We start from the raw sequence: 24,253 nt of genomic DNA, 5'->3' as shown, positions 1-24,253 counted from the left end.
AATCATTAGTGATCGATCTCTGCTCCCCTCCACAGCATGTCTTTTTCCCTGGTTCTCTCCCTCAGCCCCAACCAGTCCCAGCAGAAGACTGCCCCTCCCTGAGCCTGGTTCTGCTGGAGGTTTCTTCCTGTTAAAAGGGAGTTTTTCCTTCCCACTGTAGCCAAGTGCTTGCTCACAGGGGGTCGTTTTGACCGTTGGGGTTTTACATAATTATTGTATGGCCTTGCCTTACAATATAAAGCGCCTTGGGGCAACTGTTTGTTGTGATTTGGCGCTATATAAAAAAATTGATTGATTGAAAATTGATTGATTGATCCATCCTCCCTTCAATACGGTGCAGTCATCCTGTCTCCTTTGCAGAAAAGCACCCCCCAAAAATGATGTTTCCACCCCCATGCTTCACGGTTGGGACTGTTTTCTTGAGGTTGTTCTCATCCTCCAAACAGGGCGAGTGGAGTTGATACCAAAAAGCTCTATTCTGGTCTCATCTGACTACATGTCCTTCTCCCATGCCTCCTCTGGATCATCCAGATGGTCAGTGGTGAACTTTCAAACGGGCCTGGACATGTGCTGGCTTGAGCAGGGGGACCTTGCGTACCCTGCAGGATTTTAAACCATGACGGCGTGTGCGTTACTAATGTAATCTTTGCAACTGTGGTCCCAGCTGCCCAAAACTGCTGAGACTGTGGTCTCAGCAGAATGTTTTAATTTGTTTTGTGTATTTTTGGCGCAGTGCACTGGATGCAGAAAGGAAGTAGTTTTCATGCAAGTTGAGGCATGTAATGGTACTTAACGTTACTGGATGCCACCCTATGCAGTACTACCCTACCCAATGCCAATTTATGATTCCTGCTGTGCTCGTTGTTGCCAAGCTATAAATCACACAGCCTGGCTGCAGCTCCTCGGCGCGCTCACCTCCTCATGAGTTCTCTCATGATAGTGTCCATCAACTCCTGCTCACAGACCGATTGCCAGGTAGAGGACATGTCCACATCCAGTGTCCTCACGGAGGACATCGCCACGTTCACTCACAGACGATCGCGATCGCCGGCTGCAGCTCCGCAGTCACAGGAAGAAACTCGAAGAGAAATCAGCGCACACCTGGAGCACTGCGCAAGAAGAAATATAAACTGGAAGAGAAACCAGAGTGCAGGTCTGCTCATTACAGTCTCGCTGCAGCTCCTCGGCGCTCTCACCTCCTCAAGCTTCTCCCCCCACTGTGCGCAACTGACGCAGACATTCCTGCATTATTAGATACGCAGCAAATGCAGCTGTATGCAGGCCTAGTATAAAAGGGGCTTATCCACTAAGCCACCGTGCTGCCTTTGTGACATATCTAACAAATGCCCTACAATTACTTTAATTTTACCTCACATTATGTGCCCCCCCCCACACCACACAATTTGAGAATGTATAATATTCTCCCATGTTTGCCAATAGACAGTGATCCATTTCCATGTACTTATTATATTTTCAGATTATTTTTTATTTACAGACAGGGACAGAACATGCTCCTCGTCTGTCAGCCATTCTGATATACCATTACCGTTTGTACTTCAAACTATATTCAAAGACATAAAAAGAGGGTTTTGGATCTATGTAAACATTTTGTTGTCATAAGTCTGCTTGGTGGAGGTGTCAGTGATGAAGGTTTTTCCAGAAATTACCAGAAATCAGGGTTTTTACTCACGTGGTGAATGCTTCCGGGTTATTTTTGATAACATACATCAGAGTCCGTTCATTCAGTTCATTTCAGTTCCACACCGTAACAGTTGTTGGCGGTAATGCACTGTGTTGGTTTGTAAAGCGCCAATAATTTTCAAAGAAGAAGAAGGGTTCATTTGTTTTGGGCTTAAGAGTTTATAAAGTCATATTTTTGGGGACTGCGCTGTTGTTTACAGTTTACTTTGTTGTGGACATTAAAAGTCATGAGCTGCATTTTTCCTCCAGTAATCATACATTAAGTGGAGCTAACGGGGTGAAGCAGCTGCTAAAAATGCTAACGTCGTTCGCAGTCAGATGAGAGTTTAACTCACAAGTCACAACCACAAGATTGAGTTTGAGCAATGGACAAAATTTTGTCTGAGGTGAGTGAGTGAAAATAATACGTTACTTTAGTGCTCTGCTGAAGTTTATCAGTTAAATTAGCTTTTTAGTTGCAGAATCAATCACTGTCAAGCTGAGTGTTTGACCTATTTTTATTTTTACCAAATAAAGCTACAGTTTTTATTGTTACTGCCATAACTACAAGAAAAGTCTCAACTTTAAATAACTTAGGTTTTTTTATTTAAAGATTTTTAACCATCAAATAATCAAGAAAATAGCACAGTGCTGTTTCATCTTTCTTTATATTTTAAGAAATATATTTCTTGACCCACACCAATCAATCAATCAATTTTTTTTTATATAGCGCCAAATCACAACAAACAGTTGCCCCAAGGCGCTTTATATTGTAAGGCAAGGCCATACAATAATTATGTAAAACCCCAACGGTCAAAACGACCCCCTGTGAGCAAGCACTTGGCTACAGTGGGAAGGAAAAACTCCCTTTTAACAGGAAGAAACCTCCAGCAGAACCAGGCTCAGGGAGGGGCAGTCTTCTGCTGGGACTGGTTGGGGCTGAGGGAGAGAACCAGGAAAAAGACATGCTGTGGAGGGGAGCAGAGATCGATCACTAATGATTAAATGCAGAGTGGTGCATACAGAGCAAAAAGAGAAAGAAACAGTGCATCATGGGAACCCCCCAGCAGTCTACGTCTATAGCAGCATAACTAAGGGATGGTTCAGGGTCACCGATCCAGCCCTAACTATAAGCTTTAGCAAAAGGAAAGTTTTAAGCCTAATCTTAAAAGTAGAGAGGGTGTCTGTCTCCCTGATCTGAATTGGGAGCTGGTTCCACAGGAGAGGAGCCTGAAAGCTGAAGGCTCTGCCTCCCATTCTACTCTTACAAACCCTAGGAACTACAAGTAAGCCTGCAGTCTGAGAGCGAAGCGCTCTATTGGGGTGATATGGTACTATGAGGTCCCTAAGATAAGATGGGACCTGATTATTCAAAACCTTAATGTACGAAGAAGAATTTTAAATTCTATTCTAGAATTAACAGGAAGCCAATGAAGAGAGGCCAATATGGGTGAGATATGCTCTCTCCTTCTAGTCCCCGTTAGTACTCGAGCTGCAGCATTTTGAATTAACTGAAGGCTTTTTAGGGAACATTTAGGACAACCTGATAATAATGAATTACAATAGTCCAGCCTAGAGGAAATAAATGCATGAATTAGTTTTTCAGCATCACTCTGAGACAAGACCTTTCTAATTTTAGAGATATTGCGTAAATGCAAAAAAGCAGTCCTACATATTTGTTTAATATGCGCTTTGAATGACATATCCTGATCAAAAATGACTCCAAGATTTCTCACAGTATTACTAGAGGTCAGGGTAATGCCATCCAGACTAAGGATCTGGTTAGACACCATGTTTCTAAGATTTGTGGGGCCAAGTACAATAACTTCAGTTTTATCTGAGTTTAAAAGCAGGAAATTAGAGGTCATCCATGTCTTTATGTCTGTAAGACAATCCTGCAGTTTAGCTAATTGGTGTGTGTCCTCTGGCTTCATGGATAGATAAAGCTGGGTATCATCTGCGTAACAATGAAAATTTAAGCAATACTGTCTAATAATACTGCCTAAGGGAAGCATGTATAAAGTGAATAAAATTCGTCCTAGCACAGAACCTTGTGGAACTCCATAATTAACTTTAGTCTGTGAAGAAGATTCCCCATTTACATGAACAAATTGTAATCTATTAGACAAATATGATTCAAACCACCGCAGCACAGTGCCTTTAATACCTATGGCATGCTCTAATCTCTGTAATAAAATTTTATGGTCAACAGTATCAAAAGCAGCACTGAGGTCTAACAGAACAAGCACAGAGATGAGTCCACTGTCCGAGGCCATAAGAAGATCATTTGTAACCTTCACTAATGCTGTTTCTGTACTATGATGAATTCTAAAACCTGACTGAAACTCTTCAAATAGACCATTCCTCTGCAGATGATCAGTTAGCTGTTTTACAACTACCCTTTCAAGAATTTTTGAGAGAAAAGGAAGGTTGGAGATTGGCCTATAATTAGCTAAGATAGCTGGGTCAAGTGATGGCTTTTTAAGTAATGGTTTAATTACTGCCACCTTAAAAGCCTGTGGTACATAGCCAACTAACAAAGATAGATTGATCATATTTAAGATCGAAGCATTAAATAATGGTAGGGCTTCCTTGAGCAGCCTGGTAGGAATGGGGTCTAATAGACATGTTGATGGTTTGGATGAAGTAACTAATGAAAATAACTCAGAACAATCTGAGAGAAACCAAATAGAGTCTAACCAAATACCGGCATCACTGAAAGCAGCCAAAGATAACGATACGTCTTTGGGATGGTTATGAGTAATTGTTTTTCTAATAGTTAAAATTTTGTTAGCAAAGAAAGTCATGAAGTCATTACTAGTTAAAGTTAATGGAATACCCAGCTCAATAGAGCTCTGACTCTTTGTCAGCCTGGCTACAGTGCTGAAAAGAAACCTGGGGTTGTTCTTATTTTCTTCAATCAGTGATGAGTAGTAAGATGTCCTAGCTTTACGGAGGGCTTTTTTATAGAGCAACACACTCTTTTTCCAGGCTAAGTGAAGATCTTCTAAATTAGTGAGACACCATTTCCTCTCCAACTTACGGGTTATCTGCTTTAAGCTACGAGTTTGTGAGTTATACCACGGAGTCAGGCACTTCTGATTTAAAGCTCTCTTTTTCAGAGGAGCTACAGCATCCAAAGTTGTCTTCAATGAGGATGTAAAACTATTGACGAGATACTCTATCTCACTTACAGAGTTTAGGTAGCTACTCTGCACTGTGTTGGTATATGGCATTAGAGAACATAAAGAAGGAATCATATCCTTAAACCTAGTTACAGCGCTTTCTGAAAGACTTCTAGTGTAATGAAACTTATTCCCCACTGCTGGGTAGTCCATCAGAGTAAATGTAAATGTTATTAAGAAATGATCAGACAGAAGGGAGTTTTCAGGGGATACTGTTAAGTCTTCAATTTCCATACCATAAGTCAGAACAAGATCTAAGATATGATTAAAGTGGTGGGTGGGCTCATTTACATTTTGAGCAAAGCCAATTGAGTCTAATAATAGATTAAATGCAGTGTTGAGGCTGTCATTCTCAGCATCTGTGTGGATGTTAAAATCGCCCACTATAATTATCTTATCTGAGCTAAGCACTAAGTCAGACAAAAGGTCTGAAAATTCACAGAGAAACTCACAGTAACGACCAGGTGGACGATAGATAATAACAAATAAAACTGGTTTTTGGGACTTCCAATTTGGATGGACAAGACTAAGAGTCAAGCTTTCAAATGAATTAAAGCTCTGTTTGGGTTTTTGATTAATTAATAAGCTGGAATGGAAGACTGCTGCTAATCCTCCGCCTCAGCCCGTGCTACGAGCATCCTGACAGTTAGTGTGACTCGGGGGTGTTGACTCATTTAAACTAACATATTAATCCTGCTGTAACCAGGTTTCTGTAAGGCAGAATAAATCAATAATTAATCAAAATGTTGATCAATTATTATATCATTTACCAACAGGGACTTAGAAGAGAGAGACCTAATGTTTAATAGACCACATTTAACTGTTTTAGTCTGTGGTGCAGTTGAAGGTGCTATATTATTTTTTCTTTTTGAATTTTTATGCTTAAATAGATTTTTACTGGTTGTTGGTGGTCTGGGAGCAGACACCGTCTCTACGGGGATGGGGTAATGAGGGGATGGCAAGGGGAGAGAAGCTGCAGAGAGGTGTGTAAGACTACAACTCTGCTTCCTGGTCCCAACCCTGGATAGTCACGGTTTGGAGGATTTAAGAAAATTGGCCAGATTTCTAGAAATGAGAGCTGCTCCATCCAAGTGGGATGGATGCCGTCTCTCCTAACAAGACCAGGTTTTCCCCAGAAGCTTTGCCAAATATCTATGAAGCCCACCTCATTTTTTGGACACCACTCAGACAGCCAGCAATTCAAGGAGAACATGCGGCTAAACATGTCACTCCCGGTCCGATTCGGGACACCAGAAACATACATTTGCTGATTGAATGAATGAATCTATACTACATGTACACATTACTTTTTGTGCTATTTTATCTGTCTAAAAATTGTTTTCTAATGTAAGAAAATTTTTTTTAACTTCAAAATGTACAGTAATCAGAAATTAGTGTTGAAGTAAAAACATATTTGTAAGGACTTTAAGGTGGCCAAGAATTTGAAAACAGAGGTAATCAATGGCTCCAAAGCTCCTGCCAAAACTCAGAAGTGAGTGAAGTCAAGTTGATGCATTAATGTGCGACAAATACTCATATTGTTCCATTTCAATTGATACTGAGAATGATTATTTTTGAGTTATTTGAATTGTCATTTACTGTGTACTTTTCTGAACCACAATATATGCTTTTTGGATTAAAGGCTGGTAGCACAATACAAGTTGTGTGAAAAGACTGGGGTGGAAAAATCGTCCTGAAAAAAAAAAACATTCAAAGTTGAAACAAGAATGTTGCAACAAAGTAAAAAAAAAAAAAAAAAAAAGAAGTAATTTGGCATTGCTCAGTGTAACACAGAAAAATTAACCTGTGTACGAGGGCTGTCAATAAAGTATAGGTCCTTTTTATTTTTTTTCAAAAACTATATGGATTTCATTCATATGTTTTTACGTCAGACATGCTTGAACCCTCGTGCGCATGCGTGAGTTTTTCCACGCCTGTCGGTGATGTCATTCGCCTGTGAGCACTCCTTGTGGGAGGAGTCATCCAGCCCCTCGTCGGAATTCCTTTGTCTGAGAAGTTGCTGAGAGACTGGCACTTTGTTTGATCAAAATTCTTTCTAAACCTGTGAGGCACATCGAAGTGGACATGGTTCGAAAAATTAAGCTGGTTTTCGGTGAAAATTTTAATGGCTGATGAGAGATTTTGAGGTGATACTGTCGCTTTAAGGACTTCCCACGGAGCGAGACGTCGTGCAGCGCTCTCAGGCGCCGTCGTCAGCCTGTTTCAAGCTGAAAACCTCCACATTTCAGGCTCTGTTGATCCAGGACGTCGTGAGAGAACAGAGAAGTTTCAGAAGAAGTCGGTTTCAGCATTTTATCCAGATATTCCACTGTTAAAGGAGATTTTTTTTAATGAAAGACGTGCGGACGGGTCCGTGCGGATGGGTCCGTGCGGACGGGTCCGTGCGGACGGGTCCGCGCGTCGGGACGCAGCCGGCGCGGTGCGGCGGCACAGGAAAAACACCTCCGTGTTGATAACCATATGTAAAATCCAGGCGGCTTTTGATGGCTTTCAGTGGAGTGAGTATATGAGAAATTGTTTAACAGCTGGACATGTTCCAACTTGTCCTTAAGGCTTCCAACGGAGGTGTTTTTCCTGTGGCGGAGCGTCGCGGCGGCTGTGAGCCGACGCTGCAATCCGTCCGCACATCTTTCATTAAAAAAAAATCTCCTTTAACAGTGGAATATCCGGATAAAATGCTGAAACCGACTTCTTCTGAAACTTCGTTGTTCTCTCACGACGTCCTGGATCAATAGAGCCTGAAATGTGGAGGTTTTCAGCTTGAAACAGGCTGACGACGGCGCCTGGGAGCGCTGCACGACATCTCGCTCCGTGGGAAGTCCTTAAAGCGACAGTATCACCTCAAAATCTCTCATCAGCTGTTAAAATTTTCACCGAAACTCAGCTTAATTTTTCGACCCGTGTCCACTTCGATGTGTCTCACAGGTTTAGAAAAATTTTGATCAAACAAAGTGCCAGTCTCTCAGCAACTTCTCAGACAAAGGAATTCCGACGAGGGGCTGGACGACTCCTCCAACATATGAATGAAATCCATATAGTTTTTGAAAAAAATAAAAAGGAACTATATGACAGACCTCGTATATGACATGTATGGCACCGCCTCAAGAAGAGGGTTGGAAATGTTTACCACAGCATTCATTTCTATGTAAGAACATCTAATTATCGTACAGGTTCTTGGGGGAAAACAAGTTACCCCCTCTCACTCAGATCAATGATATCTTTTTCTGCTGGGTCACTGGCTGCATGGGACTGGCAGGAAATGATTGTGCAGATGCAGCAGCTAAATGTGTGTTGAATTCCATTACAAATTCATAATATTCTAAACGTACACTTTCACCTGTGTGTTTACTTGTAATGCTTGTACTCTGTACCAGAAGTCCTGGTCAGGCAGAACTTTACTTTTGGTACATTTGTCAGGATTTGTCCTGTAGACATAAAGCATTGTCATTTTGTTATCGTATTAGAAATGGCAGTGACATGTTTGTCACTATTGAAGGCTGAGCCTCCACCAAAATGTGTTAATGGACTGCATTTATATAGCGCTTTTGCATCTGCATCAGACACTCAAAGTGCATTACAATAATGCCTCACATTCACCCCGATGTGAGGGTGCTGCCATACAAGGTACTCACTACACACCGGGAGCAACTCTGGGATTAAGGACCTTGCCCAAGGGCCCTTAGTGATTTTCCAGTCAGGCTGGGATTTGAACCGAAGATCCTCTGGTCTCAAGCCCAACGCTTTAACCACTTTAACCTCCCCTAAATACCAGATAATTTAAAGCTACAACCCCTGGCAAAAATTATGGAATCACCGGCCTCGGAGGATGTTCATTCAGTTTAATTTTGTAGAAAAAAGCAGATCACAGACATGACACAAAACTAAAGTCATTTCAAATGGCAACTTTCTGGCTTTAAGAGACACTATAAGAAATCAGGAAAAAAAATTGTGGCAGTCAGTAACGGTTACTTTTTTAGACCAAGCAGAGGGGAAAAAAATATGGAATCATGAAAAACAAAAGAACGCTCCAACACATCACGAGTATTTTGTTGCTCCACCTCTGGCTTTTATAACAGCTTGCAGTCTCTGAGGCATGGACTTAAAGAGTGACAAACAGTACTCTTCATCAATCTGGCTCCAACTTTCTCTGATTGCTGTTGCCATGATTGCTGTTGCCAGATCAGCTTTGCAGGTTGGAGCCTTGTCATGGACCATTTTCTTCAACTTCCACCAAAGAATTTCAGTTGGATTAAGATCTGTACTATTTGCAAGGCCATGACATTGACCCTATGTGTCTTTTTGCAAGGAATGTTTTCACAGTTTTTGCTCTATGGCAAGATGCATTATCATCTTGAAAAATGATTTCATCATCCCCAAACATCCTTTCAATTGATGGGATAAGAAAAGTGTCCAAAATATCAATGTAAACTTGTGCATTTATTGATGATGTAATGACAGCCATCTCCCCAGTGCCTTTACCTGACATGCAGCCCCATATCATCAATGACTGTGGAAATTTACATGTTCTCTTCAGGCAGTCATCTTTATAAATCTCATTGGAACGGCACCAAACAAAAGTTCCAGCATCATCACCTTGCCCAATGCAGATTCGAGATTCATCACTGAATATGACTTTCATCCAGTCATCCACAGTCCACGATTGCTTTTCCTTAGCTCATTGTAACCTTGTTTTTTTCTGTTTAGGTGTTAATGATGGCTTTCGTTTAGCTTTTCTGTATGTAAATCCCATTTCCTTTAGGCGGTTTCTTACAGTTCGGTCACAGACGTTGACTCCAGTTTCCTTCCCTTCGTTCCTCATTTGTTTTGTTGTGCATTTTCGATTTTTGAGACATATTGCTTTAAGTTTTCTGTCTTGACTCTTTGATGTCTTCCTTGGTCTACCAGTATGTTTGCCTTTAACAACCTTCCCATGTTGTTTGTATTTGGTCCAGAGTTTAGACACAGCTGACTGTGAACAACCAACATCTTTTGCAACATTGCGTGATGATTTACCCTCTTTTAAGAGTTTGATAATCCTCTCCTTTGTTTCAATTGACATCTCTCGTGTTGGAGCCATGATTCATGTCAGTCCACTTGGTGCAACAGCTCTCCAAGGTGTGATCACTCCTTTTTAGATGCAGACTAACGAGCAGATCTGATTTGATGCAGGTGTTAGTTTTGGGGATGAAAATTTACAGGGTGATTCCATAATTTATTCCTCAGAATTGTGTGAGTCCATATTTTTTTCCCTCTGCTTGGTCTAAAAAAGTAACCGTTACTGACTGCCACAATTTTTTTTTCCTGATTTCTTATAGTGTTTCTTAAAGCCAGAAAGTTGCCATTTGAAATGACTTCAGTTTTGTGTCATGTCTGTGATCTGCTTTTTTTCTACAAATTAAACAACTGAATGAACATCCTCCGAGGCCGGTGATTCCATAATTTTTGCCAGGGGTTGTATTAATGCTATATGTCTTCTCTAATTGCCCACGATTGAATGCTTTTTGCTTGTTGGCAGTCAAGAGGTTTCACTGCATGATACTCAGATGTGCTGCTTGTCCATTTTCTGCAGGTGGCGACAGAAAAGGTTGCTGATAAGCTGAGTTCTACTCTCTCATGGGTGAAGAACTCTGTGTCCTACACGGTCAGTCAGATGGCTAGCCAAGTGGCCACACCTACATCCCTGCAGACCACCGTCACCTCCTCATCCACATCTCTGTCCTCTCCTGCCCTCTCCCCGTCGTCACCACCACTGCTTAGTCCTGATGATGTGGAACTGTTGGCTAAACTTGAGGAGCAGAACAGGTGAGTGCAGCACCTGTCTCTGGGGTTTTTCTTACAGCTAGATTGAACAGGGCTCTGTTTCCAGGATGTGTGGTAGAAGATGGACTTCCTTAGTTGTACTTTCACTCAGGTAAGACTAATTCTCACTTGAGTGAGCTTTAGTGTGGAAGATATGTGTTGATTTTTGATCTCCTAGAGTTGTGACCAACCGATGCAGAAGAAAATAACTTTGGACGCACTTGGTAGACCTGAAACCATTCAGAGCAACAAAACGTTTAAAGCTTCCATCACTCAGTGTGAGTGATGGAAGCCTTAAGGCCCAGTCACACGGCACTTAACGAAGGGTGACGAAGCCCCGACGAAACAAGAAATCTGGACTTTCGTTGACTGTGTTGGCATCGTTTAACCTTTGCGCAGTCTCGTTCCTGCAGCTGGCGCTATGTCAGGATTTTTAAACTGTTGAAAATTTTGAACGAAGGGCAACGAAAACCTCAATTCGTCTGTGTCTCGTTTTGCTGTCGTTCTTGACGTTTTTTTCATCGTTTTAGTTTTTCTCAAGTTATTGTTTAATTTGACTTCGTTGGAGCAGCTGAACGTTTTCACACAATGCAGAAGCCGGTTTGTGAGCGCTGCTTCTGCTGCTGCGTTCATGTACCATTGGAAATTACAGGACAAACTCAGCCTGCTTGCTTGGATTTTTGTTTATCTGTGTGGGGGGCAGCTTCAATGGGCTCAGGCACCTTACATAGGCCAGAATTAATCTTTTGTGTGGATATAATTAATTATCTTGCCACAAGAAACTGTTGAATTAGAAACAACAAAAGTTGTTTAATTTCCGACGGTACTTGAATGCAGCAGCAGCAGCAGCTCCTGCGTGCGCTTATTATTTTGTATTAAATATACCAATATGAGTGTAGGAATAATAATCCAGTCCTTCTGTACATGTGGCAACAGGCAGATGAATCAAAATGACGATATAAAGATCTGTTCTGGAAGACAGAATTCACGTTGTGGATCAGTGATCAGCTGGTGGAAATAACCGCACATGAGTCAATGCGTGCGTTTACACCCACTCATTAATTTACTGCTCTGATATATTCAATCATCTTTATACTTATATTCATATTTATTCTCCCTTTTGACAGTTTTCTGTTATAAATAAATAAATATACGAGGTCTGCTAGAAAAGTATCGGACCTTTTTATTTTTTGCAAAAACCATATGGATTTAAATCACGTGTGATTGCATCAGCCAAGCTTGAACCTTCATGTGCATGCGTGAGTTTTTTCACGCCTGTCGGTTGTGTCATTCGCCTGTGAGCAGGCTTTGTGTGAGCAGTGGTCCATATTGGGAAGGTGTCGTGACACGGACCCACAACAGGGGGCGTTAATGAACGGACAATGGATAAGCCAAAAAGTAACAATTTAATGTTGTGAATCGCACAACGAAATACGGACAATGACAGAGAATGCGGATTGTCAATCATACACAAGATGACGTGTGGGCAGGCTCGAAGATAGAAGACATCCGGCAAGAGAAGAGCCGGATCCCACACAGCTTCCACCACCAACGGATCTGAAGAACACCGGAGCCGCCAAGCCCTGCGCCCCAGGTGGCCACTGTCTTCAGCAGTCAGACCCGGTACTGCTGGCAGAAACAGAAACAGTTAATGGTGGGTGTGTGAATACACACCAAGCAATCTTTCAGTGCTTAGTTCCTCTAGGAGGGAAAACCTCCACCTCCAGTAACACACTCGTACAGCTCCTGGAAAACCACTTATCTGGTTGGGGTGTGAGGCGAAGCCGCCGCAGTCCGCACCAAACGCCAATGCAGCAGACAAGGACACGTCGCAGGAAAATGGCTGTAAATGAGATCAGACTTTTGTTTGTTTAGGATGCAGCAGAGAAGTTACCTGAATGGTAGCTGATTTCTTGGCGGGAAGGTGTAGTTGCAGTCCGGCTTTTATGGAGGATGTGGTTGATGAGTGACAGCTGGTGTTGATGATGTGTGACAGCTGTCACTCCCAGTAGTTCCGACGCCCTCTCGTGCTTGAAGCCCGCACTCCAAGCAGGGTGCCATCTGGTGGTGGTGGGCCAGCAGTACCTCCTCTTCAGCGGCCCACACAACAGGACCCCCCCCTCAACGGGCTCTTCCTGGCGCCCGACCAGGCTTGTCCGGGTGACGGTTGTAGAAATCGGCCAGGAGGGCTGGGTCCAGGATGAAGCTCCTCTTCACCCAGGAGTGTTCTTCGGGTCCATACCCCTCCCAGTCCACCAGATACTGGAACCCCCGACCCTTTTGACGGACGTCCAGGAGCCGACGCACTGTCTGTGCCGGCTCCCTGTCGATGATCCGGGCAGGAGGCGGTGCAGGTCCAGGGGTGCAGAGTGGTGAGGTGTGATGAGGTTTGACACGTGACACATGAAAAACTGGGTGGATCTGCAGTGAAGCTGGCAGCTTTAGCTTCACTGCGGCCGGACTGAGGACCTTGAGGATGGGAAATGGTCCAATAAACCGGTCCTTGAGGTTTGTGATTCCACTTGAAGCGTGATGTCCTTGGTCAACAACCACACCTCCTGCCCGGGCTGGTATGCAGGGGCCGGGGAACGCCGGCGATCTGCATGGGCCTTGGCCCTCGTCCGGGCCTTCAACAGGGCAGAACGGGCACCCGGCGGCACCTCCTGAGGTGGGCCTGGACCGAGGGCACACCGACCTCTCCCTCCACGAGCGGGAACAATGGGGGCTGGTACCCCAAACACACCTCAAACAGGGAGAGGCCGGTGGCAGACGAAACTTGGCTGTTGTGGGCGTATTCGATCCAGGCCAGATGGTTGCTCCAGGCCGTCGGGTGCACGGAGGTCACGCAGCGGAGGGCCTGCTCCAGCTCCTGGTTAGCCCGCTCTGCCTGTCCGTTTGTCTGAGGGTGGTACCCGGACGAGAGACTCAAGGTGGCCCCCAGTTCCCTGCAGAAACTCCTCCAGACTTGGGAAGAGAACTGAGGACCATGATCCGAGACGATGTCCGATGGTATCCCATGCAGACGCACGACGTGGTGGACCAGGAGGTCTGCCGTCTCCTGGGCTGTCGGGAGCTTCGTGAGGGCCACGAAGTGGGCCGCCTTGGAGAACCGGTTCACTATTGTGAGAATGGTGGTGTTGCCCTGGGACGGCGGGAGGCCCGTGATGAAGTCCAGGCCGATGTGGGACCAGGGGCGATGAGGCACCGGTAGAGGCTGGAGGAGGCCCGAAGTCCTTTTGTGGTCAGCCTTGCCCCTGGCACAGGTGGTACAGGCCTGGATGTAATCCCGGACGTCGGCTTCCATAGACGCCCACCAGAAGTGCTGCTGGACCACCGCCACGGTTCTGCGTAACCCTTTATGACAGGAGAGCTTGGAACCATGACAGAAGTCCAAAACCGCAGCTCTGGCCTCTGGTGGGACGTACAGTTTGTTCCTCGGGCCGGTCCCCGGGTCCGGGTTCCGTGCCAGGGCCTCCCTGACGGTCTTCTCCACGTCCCAGGTGAGGGTGGCCACGACAGTGGACTCAGGGATGATGGTCTCTGTTGGGTCCGACAACTTGGCCTTGGGTTCCTCTTCGTGCACCCGGGACAGGGCATCCGATCGTTGGTTCTTGGTCCCGGGGCGGTATGTGATCTGGAAGTCAAAGCGCCCGAAGAACAGTGACCAGCGGGCTTGCCTGGGGTTCAGCCGCTTGGCAGTCCGGATGTACTCCAGGTTCTGATGGTCCGTGAAAACTGTGAAGGGCACCGTCGCTCCCTCCAACAGGTGTCTCCATTCCTCAAGAGCCTCCTTCACCGCCAGGAGTTCCTGATTGCCGACGTCATAATTCCTTTCAGCCGGGGTCAACCTCCGGGAAAAATAGGCACAAGGGTGGAGAACCTTATCGGACTCCCTGCTCTGAGACAGCACAACTCCTATCCCTGAGTCAGAGGCATCCACTTCAACTATGAACTGGCGATTAGGATCAGGCTGCACCAGAACTGGCACAGTCGAGAACCGGCGTTTCAACTCCCTAAACGCGGCTTTGCACTGATCCGACCAGGTGAAGGGGACTTTAGTGGAGAAATTTGCAAAGCTAAGGAACTGTTGCAGTTTTCTACGGCTTGTTGGTTGGGGCCAATCTCTCACCGTCGCAACCATTGCTGGGTCAGGGGCGACGGAGTTGGAGGAGATGATGAACCCCAGGAAGGACAAAGAAGTGCGGTGGAACTCGCACTTCTCGCCCTTCACAAACAGACGGTTCTCCAACAACCGCTGCAGGACCTGACGTACATACTGGACATGAGTCTCAGGTTCCGGAGAAAAGATGAGTATATCGTCTAGATATACGAAGACAAACCGATGCAGGAAGTCCCGCAAGATGTCATTAACCAATGCTTGGAACGTCGCGGGGGCGTTTGTGAGGCCGAACGGCATGACCAGGTACTCAAAGTGACCTAAGGGGGTGTTAAATGCCGTCTTCCACTCGTCTCCCTTCCGGATCCGAACCAGGTGGTATGCATTCCTAAGATCGAGTTTGGTGAATATTTGGGCTCCATGCAGGGGCGTGAACACCGAATCCAACAGAGGTAATGGGTATCGATTGCGAACCGTAATCTCGTTCAGCCCTCTGTAATCGATGCATGGACGGAGTCCGTCGTCCTTCTTACCCACAAAAAAGAAACCCGTGCCCATCAGGGAGGTGGAGTTCCGGATCAACCCGGCAGCTAAGGAGTCCCGGATGTAGGTCTCCATTGATTCTCGTTCCGGACGTGAGAGGTTGTACAGCCTGCTGGACGGGTACTCAGTGCCCTGTTCAAATCGATGGCGCAATCGTACGGTCTGTGCGGGGGAAGAGTGAGTGCCAGATCTTTGCTGAAGACGTCAGCAAGATCGTGGTACTCCTCCGGCACCTTTAGATTGGGGGGGACTTTGACCTCCTCATTAGCTGTCACACCGGGTGGAACCGAGGATCCTAAACATTCCCAGTGGCAGGTTTCGCTCCACTGCGTAACAACACCAGACGGCCAATCAATCAGGGGATTGTACTTCACCATCCATGGAAACCCCAAAATCACTCGGGTTGTAGAAGGTGTTACATAAAACACAATCTCCTCCCTGTGATTCCCCAATGTCACGGGCTGTGTCTGGTGTGTGATTAATGGAAGAAGGGTGCCATCTAGTGCATGTACCTTCAAAGATGAAGGCAGAGCCACCAGAGGGAGCCCTACTTCCTTTGCCCATCTGCTGTCCAGCAGATTCCCTTCCGACCCCATGTCTACCCTAATCCTTGGTTGGATCCTCTTGCTTGCCTCTACTGGTGGTTGGCTCTCACTGCGGTATTGTATCACTTCCTGTTCCGGAGCACAGCGGTGTTTTTCTGTATCTGTTAGCTGTTTAATCTGCGCAGTTAGATTGATCTAGTTATCTAGATTACGATTTGTTTCCCAGTGTAATCTTTACGTGCCTTAACTAAAGCACTCCTGCTGAATCACCTCTAAATTATTTACACATTATTCACTTTGCGTGTTTTTAGGAATCCGCTAGCTTAGCGTAGCTACTAGCTCTTAGCCGATTTAGCATGGCGGCTTCTCCTGTCTCTCCCGCTCTTTTCTGCTCTGGGTGTGAAATGTTTAGTTATTCCTTGGCCTCCTTTAGCAGTAACGGTACTTGTAATAAGTGTAGCTTATTCGTAGCTTTGGAGGCCAGGCTGGGCGAATTGGAGACTCGGCTCCGCACCGTGGAAAATTCTACAGCTAGCCAGGCCCCTGTAGTCGGTGCGGACCAAGGTAGCTTAGCCGCCGTTAGTTCCCCCCTGGCAGATCCCGAACAGCCGGGAAAGCAGGCTGACTGGGTGACTGTGAGGAGGAAGCGTAGCCCTAAACAGAAGCCCCGTGTACACCGCCAACCCGTTCACATCTCTAACCGTTTTTCCCCACTCGACGACACACCCGCCGAGGATCAAACTCTGGTTATTGGCGACTCTGTTTTGAGAAATGTGAAGTTAGCGACACCAGCAACCATAGTCAATTGTCTTCCGGGGGCCAGAGCAGGCGACATTGAAGGAAATTTGAAACTGCTGGCTAAGGCTAAGCGTAAATTTGGTAAGATTGTAATTCACGTTGGCAGTAATGACACCCGGTTACGCCAATCGGAGGTCACTAAAATTAACATTAAATCGGTGTGTAACTTTGCAAAAACAATGTCGGACTCTGTAGTTTTCTCTGGGCCCCTCCCCAATCGGACCGGGAGTGACATGTTTAGCCGCATGTTCTCCTTGAATTGCTGGCTGTCTGAGTGGTGTCCAAAAAATGAGGTGGGCTTCATAGATAATTGGCAAAGCTTCTGGGGAAAACCTGGTCTTGTTAGGAGAGACGGCATCCATCCCACTTTGGATGGAGCAGCTCTCATTTCTAGAAATCTGGCCAATTTTCTTAAATCCTCCAAACCGTGACTATCCAGGGTTGGGACCAGGAAGCAGAGTTGTAGTCTTACACACCTCTCTGCAGCTTCTCTCCCCCTGCCATCCCCTCATTACCCCATCCCCGTAGAGACGGTGCCTGCTCCCAGACTACCAATAACCAGCAAAAATCTATTTAAGCATAAAAATTCAAAAAGAAAAAATAATATAGCACCTTCAACTGCACCACAGACTAAAACAGTTAAATGTGGTCTATTAAACATTAGGTCTCTCTCTTCTAAGTCCCTGTTGGTAAATGATATAATAATTGATCAACATATTGATTTATTCTGCCTAACAGAAACCTGGTTACAGCAGGATGAATATGTTAGTTTAAATGAGTCAACACCCCCGAGTCACACTAACTGTCAGAATGCTCGTAGCACGGGCCGGGGCGGAGGATTAGCAGCAATCTTCCATTCCAGCTTATTAATTAATCAAAAACCCAGACAGAGCTTTAATTCATTTGAAAGCTTGACTCTTAGTCTTGTCCATCCAAATTGGAAGCCCCAAAAACCAGTTTTATTTGTTATTATCTATCGTCCACCTGGTCGTTACTGTGAGTTTCTCTGTGAATTTTCAGACCTTTTGTCTGACTTAGTGCTTAGCTCAGATAAGATAATTATAGTGGGCGATTTTAACATCCACACAGATGCTGAGAATGACAGCCTCAACACTGCATTTAATCTATTATTAGACTCTATTGGCTTTGCTCAAAAAGTAAATGAGTCCACCCACCACTTTAATCATATCTTAGATCTTGTTCTGACTTATGGTATGGAAATAGAAGACTTAACAGTATTCCCTGAAAACTCCCTTCTGTCTGATCATTTCTTAATAACATTTACATTTACTCTGATTTACTCGTAGCTTAAAGCAGATAACCCGTAAGTTGGAGAGGAAATGGCGTCTCACTAATTTAGAAGATCTTCACTTAGCCTGGAAAAAGAGTCTGTTGCTCTATAAAAAAGCCCTCCATAAAGCTAGGACATCTTTCTACTCATCACTAATTGAAGAAAATAAGAACAACCCCAGGTTTCTTTTCAGCACTGTAGCCAGGCTGACAAAGAGTCAGAGCTCTATTGAGCTGAGTATTCCATTAACTTTAACTAGTAATGACTTCATGACTTTCTTTGCTAACAAAATTTTAACTATTAGAGAAAAAATAACTCATAACCATCCCAAAGACGTATCGTTATCTTTGGCTGCTTTCAGTGATGCCGGTATTTGGTTAGACTCTTTCTCTCCGATTGTTCTGTCTGTTATTTTCATTAGTTACTTCATCCAAACCATTAACCATAACCATAACATTAATTAGACCCCATTCCTACCAGGCTGCTCAAGGAAGCCCTACCATTATTTAATGCTTCGATCTTAAATATGATCAATCTATCTTTGTTAGTTGGCTATGTACCACAGGCTTTTAAGGTGGCAGTAATTAAACCATTACTTAAAAAGCCATCACTTGACCCAGCTATCTTAGCTAATTATAGGCCAATCTCCAACCTTCCTTTTCTCTCAAAAATTCTTGAAAGGGTAGTTGTAAAACAGCTAACTGATCATCTGCTGTTGGGAAGGTGTCGTAGCACGGACCCACAACAGGGGGCGCAAATGAACGGACAATGAGTAAGCCAAAAGGTAACAATTTACTGTTGTGACAATACACAACTAAATGTACAGAAATTGCAAAGTCAATGAACACCAGGTGACGTGTGGGCAGGCTCGAAGATAGAAGACCCCGACGAGAGAGAGACCGCGTCCCACACGGCCTCCACCACCAACGGTCTGAAGAACACCGGAGCCGCCAAGTCCCGAATCCCCAGGTGACCTCTGTCTTCGGCTGTCGACCCTGGTACTGCTGGCAGAAAGCAGAAAAAAGATGAATGAGTGTAAATCCTTACACTCAGTGGTCTACAGTCTGTGCACAGTTAGGAGGAGAACCTCCACCTCCGAATCACACACTCGTGCAGCTCCTAGTGTGACCACTTATCTGTAGCGCGGTTGTCGTCGTCACGCTCCACGCCACTTCCCAGATAAGGGTGAACACCACAGGATACCGGCTGCAACAGAAGTTCAGAATCCTACACAACGTGTTAATCAGCAGAGAAATTACCTCACGGTAGTCGATTTCTCGGCGAGGAGGTGGAGTCACGATCCGGCTTTTAAGATGGTGATGATGATGATGATGAACGAGTGACAGCTGGTGCAGGGGATGAATGACAGCTGTCACTTCTTCAGGGTCCGGCGCCCTCTCGTGCTTGGAGCCCGCACTCCAAGCAGGGCGCCCTCTGGTGGTGGTGGGCCAGCAGTACCTCCTCTTCAGCGGCCCACATAACATCTGCAGAGGAATGGTCTATTTGAAGAGTTTCAGTCAGGTTTTAGAATTCATCATAGTACAGAAACAGCATTAGTGAAGGTTACAAATGATCTTCTTATGGCCTCAGACAGTGGACTCATCTCTGTGCTTGTTCTGTTAGACCTCAGTGCTGCTTTTGATACTGTTGACCATAAAATTTTATTACAGAGATTAGAGCATGCCATAGGTATTAAAGGCACTGCACTGCGGTGGTTTGAATCATATTTGTCTAATAGATTACAATTTGTTCATGTAAATGGGGAATCTTCTTCACAGACTAAAGTTAATTATGGAGTTCCACAAGGTTCTGTGCTAGGACCAATTTTATTCACTTTATACATGCTTCCCTTAGGCAGTATTATTAGACGGTATTGCTTAAATTTTCATTGTTACGCAGATGATACCCAGCTTTATCTATCCATGAAGCCAGAGGACACACACCAATTAGCTAAACTGCAGGATTGTCTTACAGACAAAAAGACATGGAAGACCTCTAATTTCCTGCTTTTAAACTCAGATAAAACTGAAGTTATTGTACTTGGCCCCACAAATCTTAGAAACATGGTGTCTAACCAGATCCTTACTCTGGATGGCATTACCCTGACCTCTAGTAATACTGTGAGAAATCTTGGAGTCATTTTTGATCAGGATATGTCATTCAAAGCGTATATTAAACAAATATGTAGGACTGCTTTTTTGCATTTACGCAATATCTCTAAAATCAGAAAGGTCTTGTCTCAGAGTGATGCTGAAAAACTAATTCATGCATTTATTTCCTCTAGGCTGGACTATTGTAATTCATTATTATCAGGTTGTCCTAAAAGTTCCCTAAAAAGCCTTCAGTTAATTCAAAATGCTGCAGCTAGAGTACTGACGGGGACTAGAAGGAGAGAGCATATCTCACCCATATTGGCCTCTCTTCATTGGCTTCCTGTTAATTCTAGAATAGAATTTAAAATTCTTCTTCTTACTTATAAGGTTTTGAATAATCAGGTCCCATCTTATCTTAGGGACCTCGTAGTACCATATCACCCCAATAGAGCACTTCGCTCTCAGACTGCAGGCTTACTTGTAGTTCCTAGGGTTTGTAAGAGTAGAATGGGAGGCAGAGCCTTCAGCTTTCAGGCTCCTCTCCTGTGGAACCAGCTCCCAATTCAGATCAGGGAGACAGACACCCTCTCTACTTTTAAGATTAGGCTTAAAACTTTCCTTTATGCTAAAGCTTATAGTTAGGGCTGGATCAGGTGACCCTGAACCATCCCTTAGTTATGCTGCTATAGACGTAGACTGCTGGGGGGTTCCCATGATGCACTGTTTCTTTCTCTTTTTGCTCTGTATGCACCACTCTGCATTTAATCATTAGTGATCGATCTCTGCTCCCCTCCACAGCATGTCTTTTTCCTGGTTCTCTCCCTCAGCCCCAACCAGTCCCAGCAGAAGACTGCCCCTCCCTGAGCCTGGTTCTGCTGGAGGTTTCTTCCTGTTAAAAGGGAGTTTTTCCTTCCCACTGTAGCCAAGTGCTTGCTCACAGGGGGTCGTTTTGACCGTTGGGGTTTTACATAATTATTGTATGGCCTTGCCTTACAATATAAAGCACCTTGGGGCAACTGTTTGTTGTGATTTGGCGCTATATAAAAAAAATTGATTGATTGATTTGATCAACAAAAACAAGCATAACTCAAAGTTCTTGTTCGACATGGTGGCAACACTTATGCATGGACAACCACCTGTAGTTCGCTCTCCTTTTACAGCACAAGATTTCCTGGATTACTTTGAGAAAAAAATAGAAGACATCAGGTTAAACATATCCCAGCATGCCTCAACCCAGCCACTACACCCTGCTATTGAGGTGGGCACCATTACTGAGGTATTACATAGATTTACAGAATTTGATGGTATCTCTCTAGACGTGCTGACAAAACTCGTAATGTCAACAAAAAGCACAACCTGTTTATTTGATCCTATACCAACAAAACTGTTTAAGGACCTGTGGCCCACTCTTGGGCCGACTGTGCTGGAAATTATTAATCTTTCTTTAACTTCTGGATCTGTTCCTAAATGTTTCAAATATGCAGTGATTAAACCATTACTTAAGAAACCTAATCTTGACCCTAGTGTATTGAAAAACTATCGGCCGATATCAAATCTTATCATTTTTCTCTAAAATTCTGGAAAAAAGTGGTGTCTCGGCAGCTCATAGACTATCTTACTGAGAATAATCTCTTTGAGCCACTGCAGTCCGCTTTTAGAAAATATCATTCCACAGAGACGGCTCTGATTAAAGTGGTGAATGATCTTCTGCTTACAATGGATTTAGACATCACTACGGTTCTGGTGCTGTTAGATCTCAGTGCTGCATTTGATACAGTGGATCATCATATTCTACTTGATAGGCTGGAAAATCATTTTGGGATTACTGGGAGTGCCCTTGCATGGCTGACGTCATACTTGACCAGTCGTTCTCACTGTGTTTTGTACAGTAACACTTCCTCTAACCTTAGTGACATGAAATTTGGGGTTCCACAGGGGTCTGTTTTAGGCCCCCTGCTTTTCTCCCTTTATATAGCACCCCTATATTGTGGCGTTTTGGGATTACCTTTCACTGCTATGGAGATGATACTCAGTTATACATGACAATAACTGCTGGTAATCTCGTTCACATAAAATCCTTAGAAGATTGCCTTGCAGCAGTGAGAAGTTGGATGTCTAGAAACTTCCTACCGTTAAACTCTGATAAGACTGAAATGATGGTTCTTGGTCCAGTGAGACATCAGCATCAATTTGACCAGTTAACGCTCAGCCTTGGCTCGTGTGTCATACATCACACTGACAAAGTGAGGAACCTTGGGGTAATTTTTGATCCTTCATTGTCCTTTGACCTCCACATTAGAAATATTACTAGGACTGCTTTCTTCCACCTGCGAAATATAGCGAAGATTTGTCCCCTCCTGTCTAGGACTGATGCTGAGACCCTGATCCATGCATTTATCACTTCTAGATTGGACTACTGACACGAAGCAGAAAGTACAACCACATTACACCCATTTTGGCATCCCTTCACTGGCATCCTATCCCAGTGAGATCAGATTTTAAGGTTCTGCTACTAACCTATAAAATTATTCGTGGACACAGTGGCGGTCCTAGAGTGATTTACTCCCCGGGCGAAACCCCCTGCGTGCCCCGCCCCCCCCGTGCACACTAACGTGGCCACCACCTCCGCCCCACCACCCATGAAAACACTAACTTTGTCCAGAACACCCACAATCCCACAAATTAACTTACAACAGCTACACTGCATGCACAATTATTAGGCAAGTTGTGTTTTTGAGGATTAATTTTATTACAACTGCAGTGCTCTTGGTCAGTCCAAAATGTTAATAAAACCTCAAGCCTGAACATTTAAGTAGTAAAAGTGAAGTTTGGGCTTTTCCAAACTCCTCCATCCCATCGTCACGTCTTCCGAAGAGGAAGCAGAGACTGGGGACTCAGAGGCGGACTCATCCATTACCCAGGCCGAAGTCACCGAGGTGGTTAGAAAGCTCCTCGGTGGCAAGGCTCCTGGGGTGGATGAAATCCGTCCTGAGTATCTTAAGTCTCTGGATGTTGTGGGACTGTCTTGGCTGACACGCCTCTGCACCTAGCGTGGCAATTGGGGACAGTGTCTCTGGATTGGCAGACCGGGGTGGTTGTCCCTCTGTTTAAGAAGGGGAACCAGAGGGTGTGTTCCAACTATAGGGGGATCATACTCCTCAGCCTGATCATACTCCTCAGCCTCCCCGATAAGGTCTATTCCAGAGTACTGGAGAGGATAATTCGACCGATGGTCGAACCTCGGATTCAGGAGGAGCAGTGTGGTTTTCGTCCTGGTCGCGGCACACTGGACCAGCTCTACACGCTCTGTCGGGTGCTCGAGGGTTCATGGGAGTTCGCCCAACCAGTCCACATGTGTTTTGTGGATCTGGAGAAGGCGTTCGACCGTGTCCCTTGGGGCACCCTGTGGGGAGTGCTCCGGGAGTACGGGGTCCAGGGTCCTTTGCTATGGGCTATCTGGTCCCTGTACGACCGCAGCAGGAGCTTGGTTCGCATTGCCCGTAGTAAGTCAAACCTGTTTCCAGTGCACGTTGGCCTCCACCAGGGCTGCCCATTGTCACCGTTTCTGTTCATTATTTTTATGGACAGAATTTCTAAGCGCGCCAGGGTGTAGAGGGGGTCTGGTTTGGGAACCACAGAATCTCGTCTCTGCTGTTTGCGGACGATGTGGTTCTGTTAGCTTCGTCAAATCAGGACCTTCAGCGTGCACTGGGCGGTTTGCAGCCGAGTGTGAAGCATCTGGGATGAAAATCAGCACCTCCAAATCCGAGGCCATGGTTCTCGACCGGAAAAAGGTGCTTTGCCCTCTTCAGGTCGGTTTAGTGTCCTTGCCTCAAGTGGTGGAGTTTAAGTATCTCGGGGTCTTGTTCACGAGTGAGGGACGGATGGAGCGTGAGATCGATAGACAGATCGGTGCAGCATCTGCAGTGATGCGGTCGCTGTATCGGACCGTCGTGGTGAAGAGAGAGCTGAGTAGGGGGGCAAAGCTCTTACAAGCGGCCGAGATGAGTTTCCTCCGCAGGGTGGCTGAGCACTCCCTTTGAGATAGGGTGAGGAGCTCGGTCACTCGGGAGGAGCTCGGAGTCGAGCCGCTGCTCCTCCACGCCGAAAGGAGTCAGTTGAGGACGCTCGGGCATCTTTTCCGGATGCCCCCTGGACGCCTCGCTGGAGAGGTGTTCCAG

The 24,253-nt window shown here is 45.2% G+C and overlaps 1 protein-coding gene across 1 annotated transcript in view; it reads left to right on the top strand.

Moving 5' to 3' along the window:
- Nucleotides 1-24,253, top strand: part of LOC117518184 (serine/threonine-protein kinase ULK3-like) — a 56,317-nt gene that overhangs the window by 30,595 nt on the left and 1,469 nt on the right. Inside the window, exons 11-12 of the mRNA XM_034179241.1 lie at nucleotides 873-975; nucleotides 10,456-10,688. Coding sequence (XP_034035132.1) covers nucleotides 873-975; nucleotides 10,456-10,688 — 336 coding nt within the window. The remainder of the gene's footprint in view (nucleotides 1-872; nucleotides 976-10,455; nucleotides 10,689-24,253) is intronic.

Source organism: Thalassophryne amazonica, chromosome 10 (assembly GCF_902500255.1).
Source record: "Thalassophryne amazonica chromosome 10, fThaAma1.1, whole genome shotgun sequence".
In the NCBI taxonomy this organism is placed as follows: domain Eukaryota; kingdom Metazoa; phylum Chordata; class Actinopteri; order Batrachoidiformes; family Batrachoididae; genus Thalassophryne; species Thalassophryne amazonica.
This window is presented reverse-complemented; position numbering and strand designations above follow the sequence as displayed.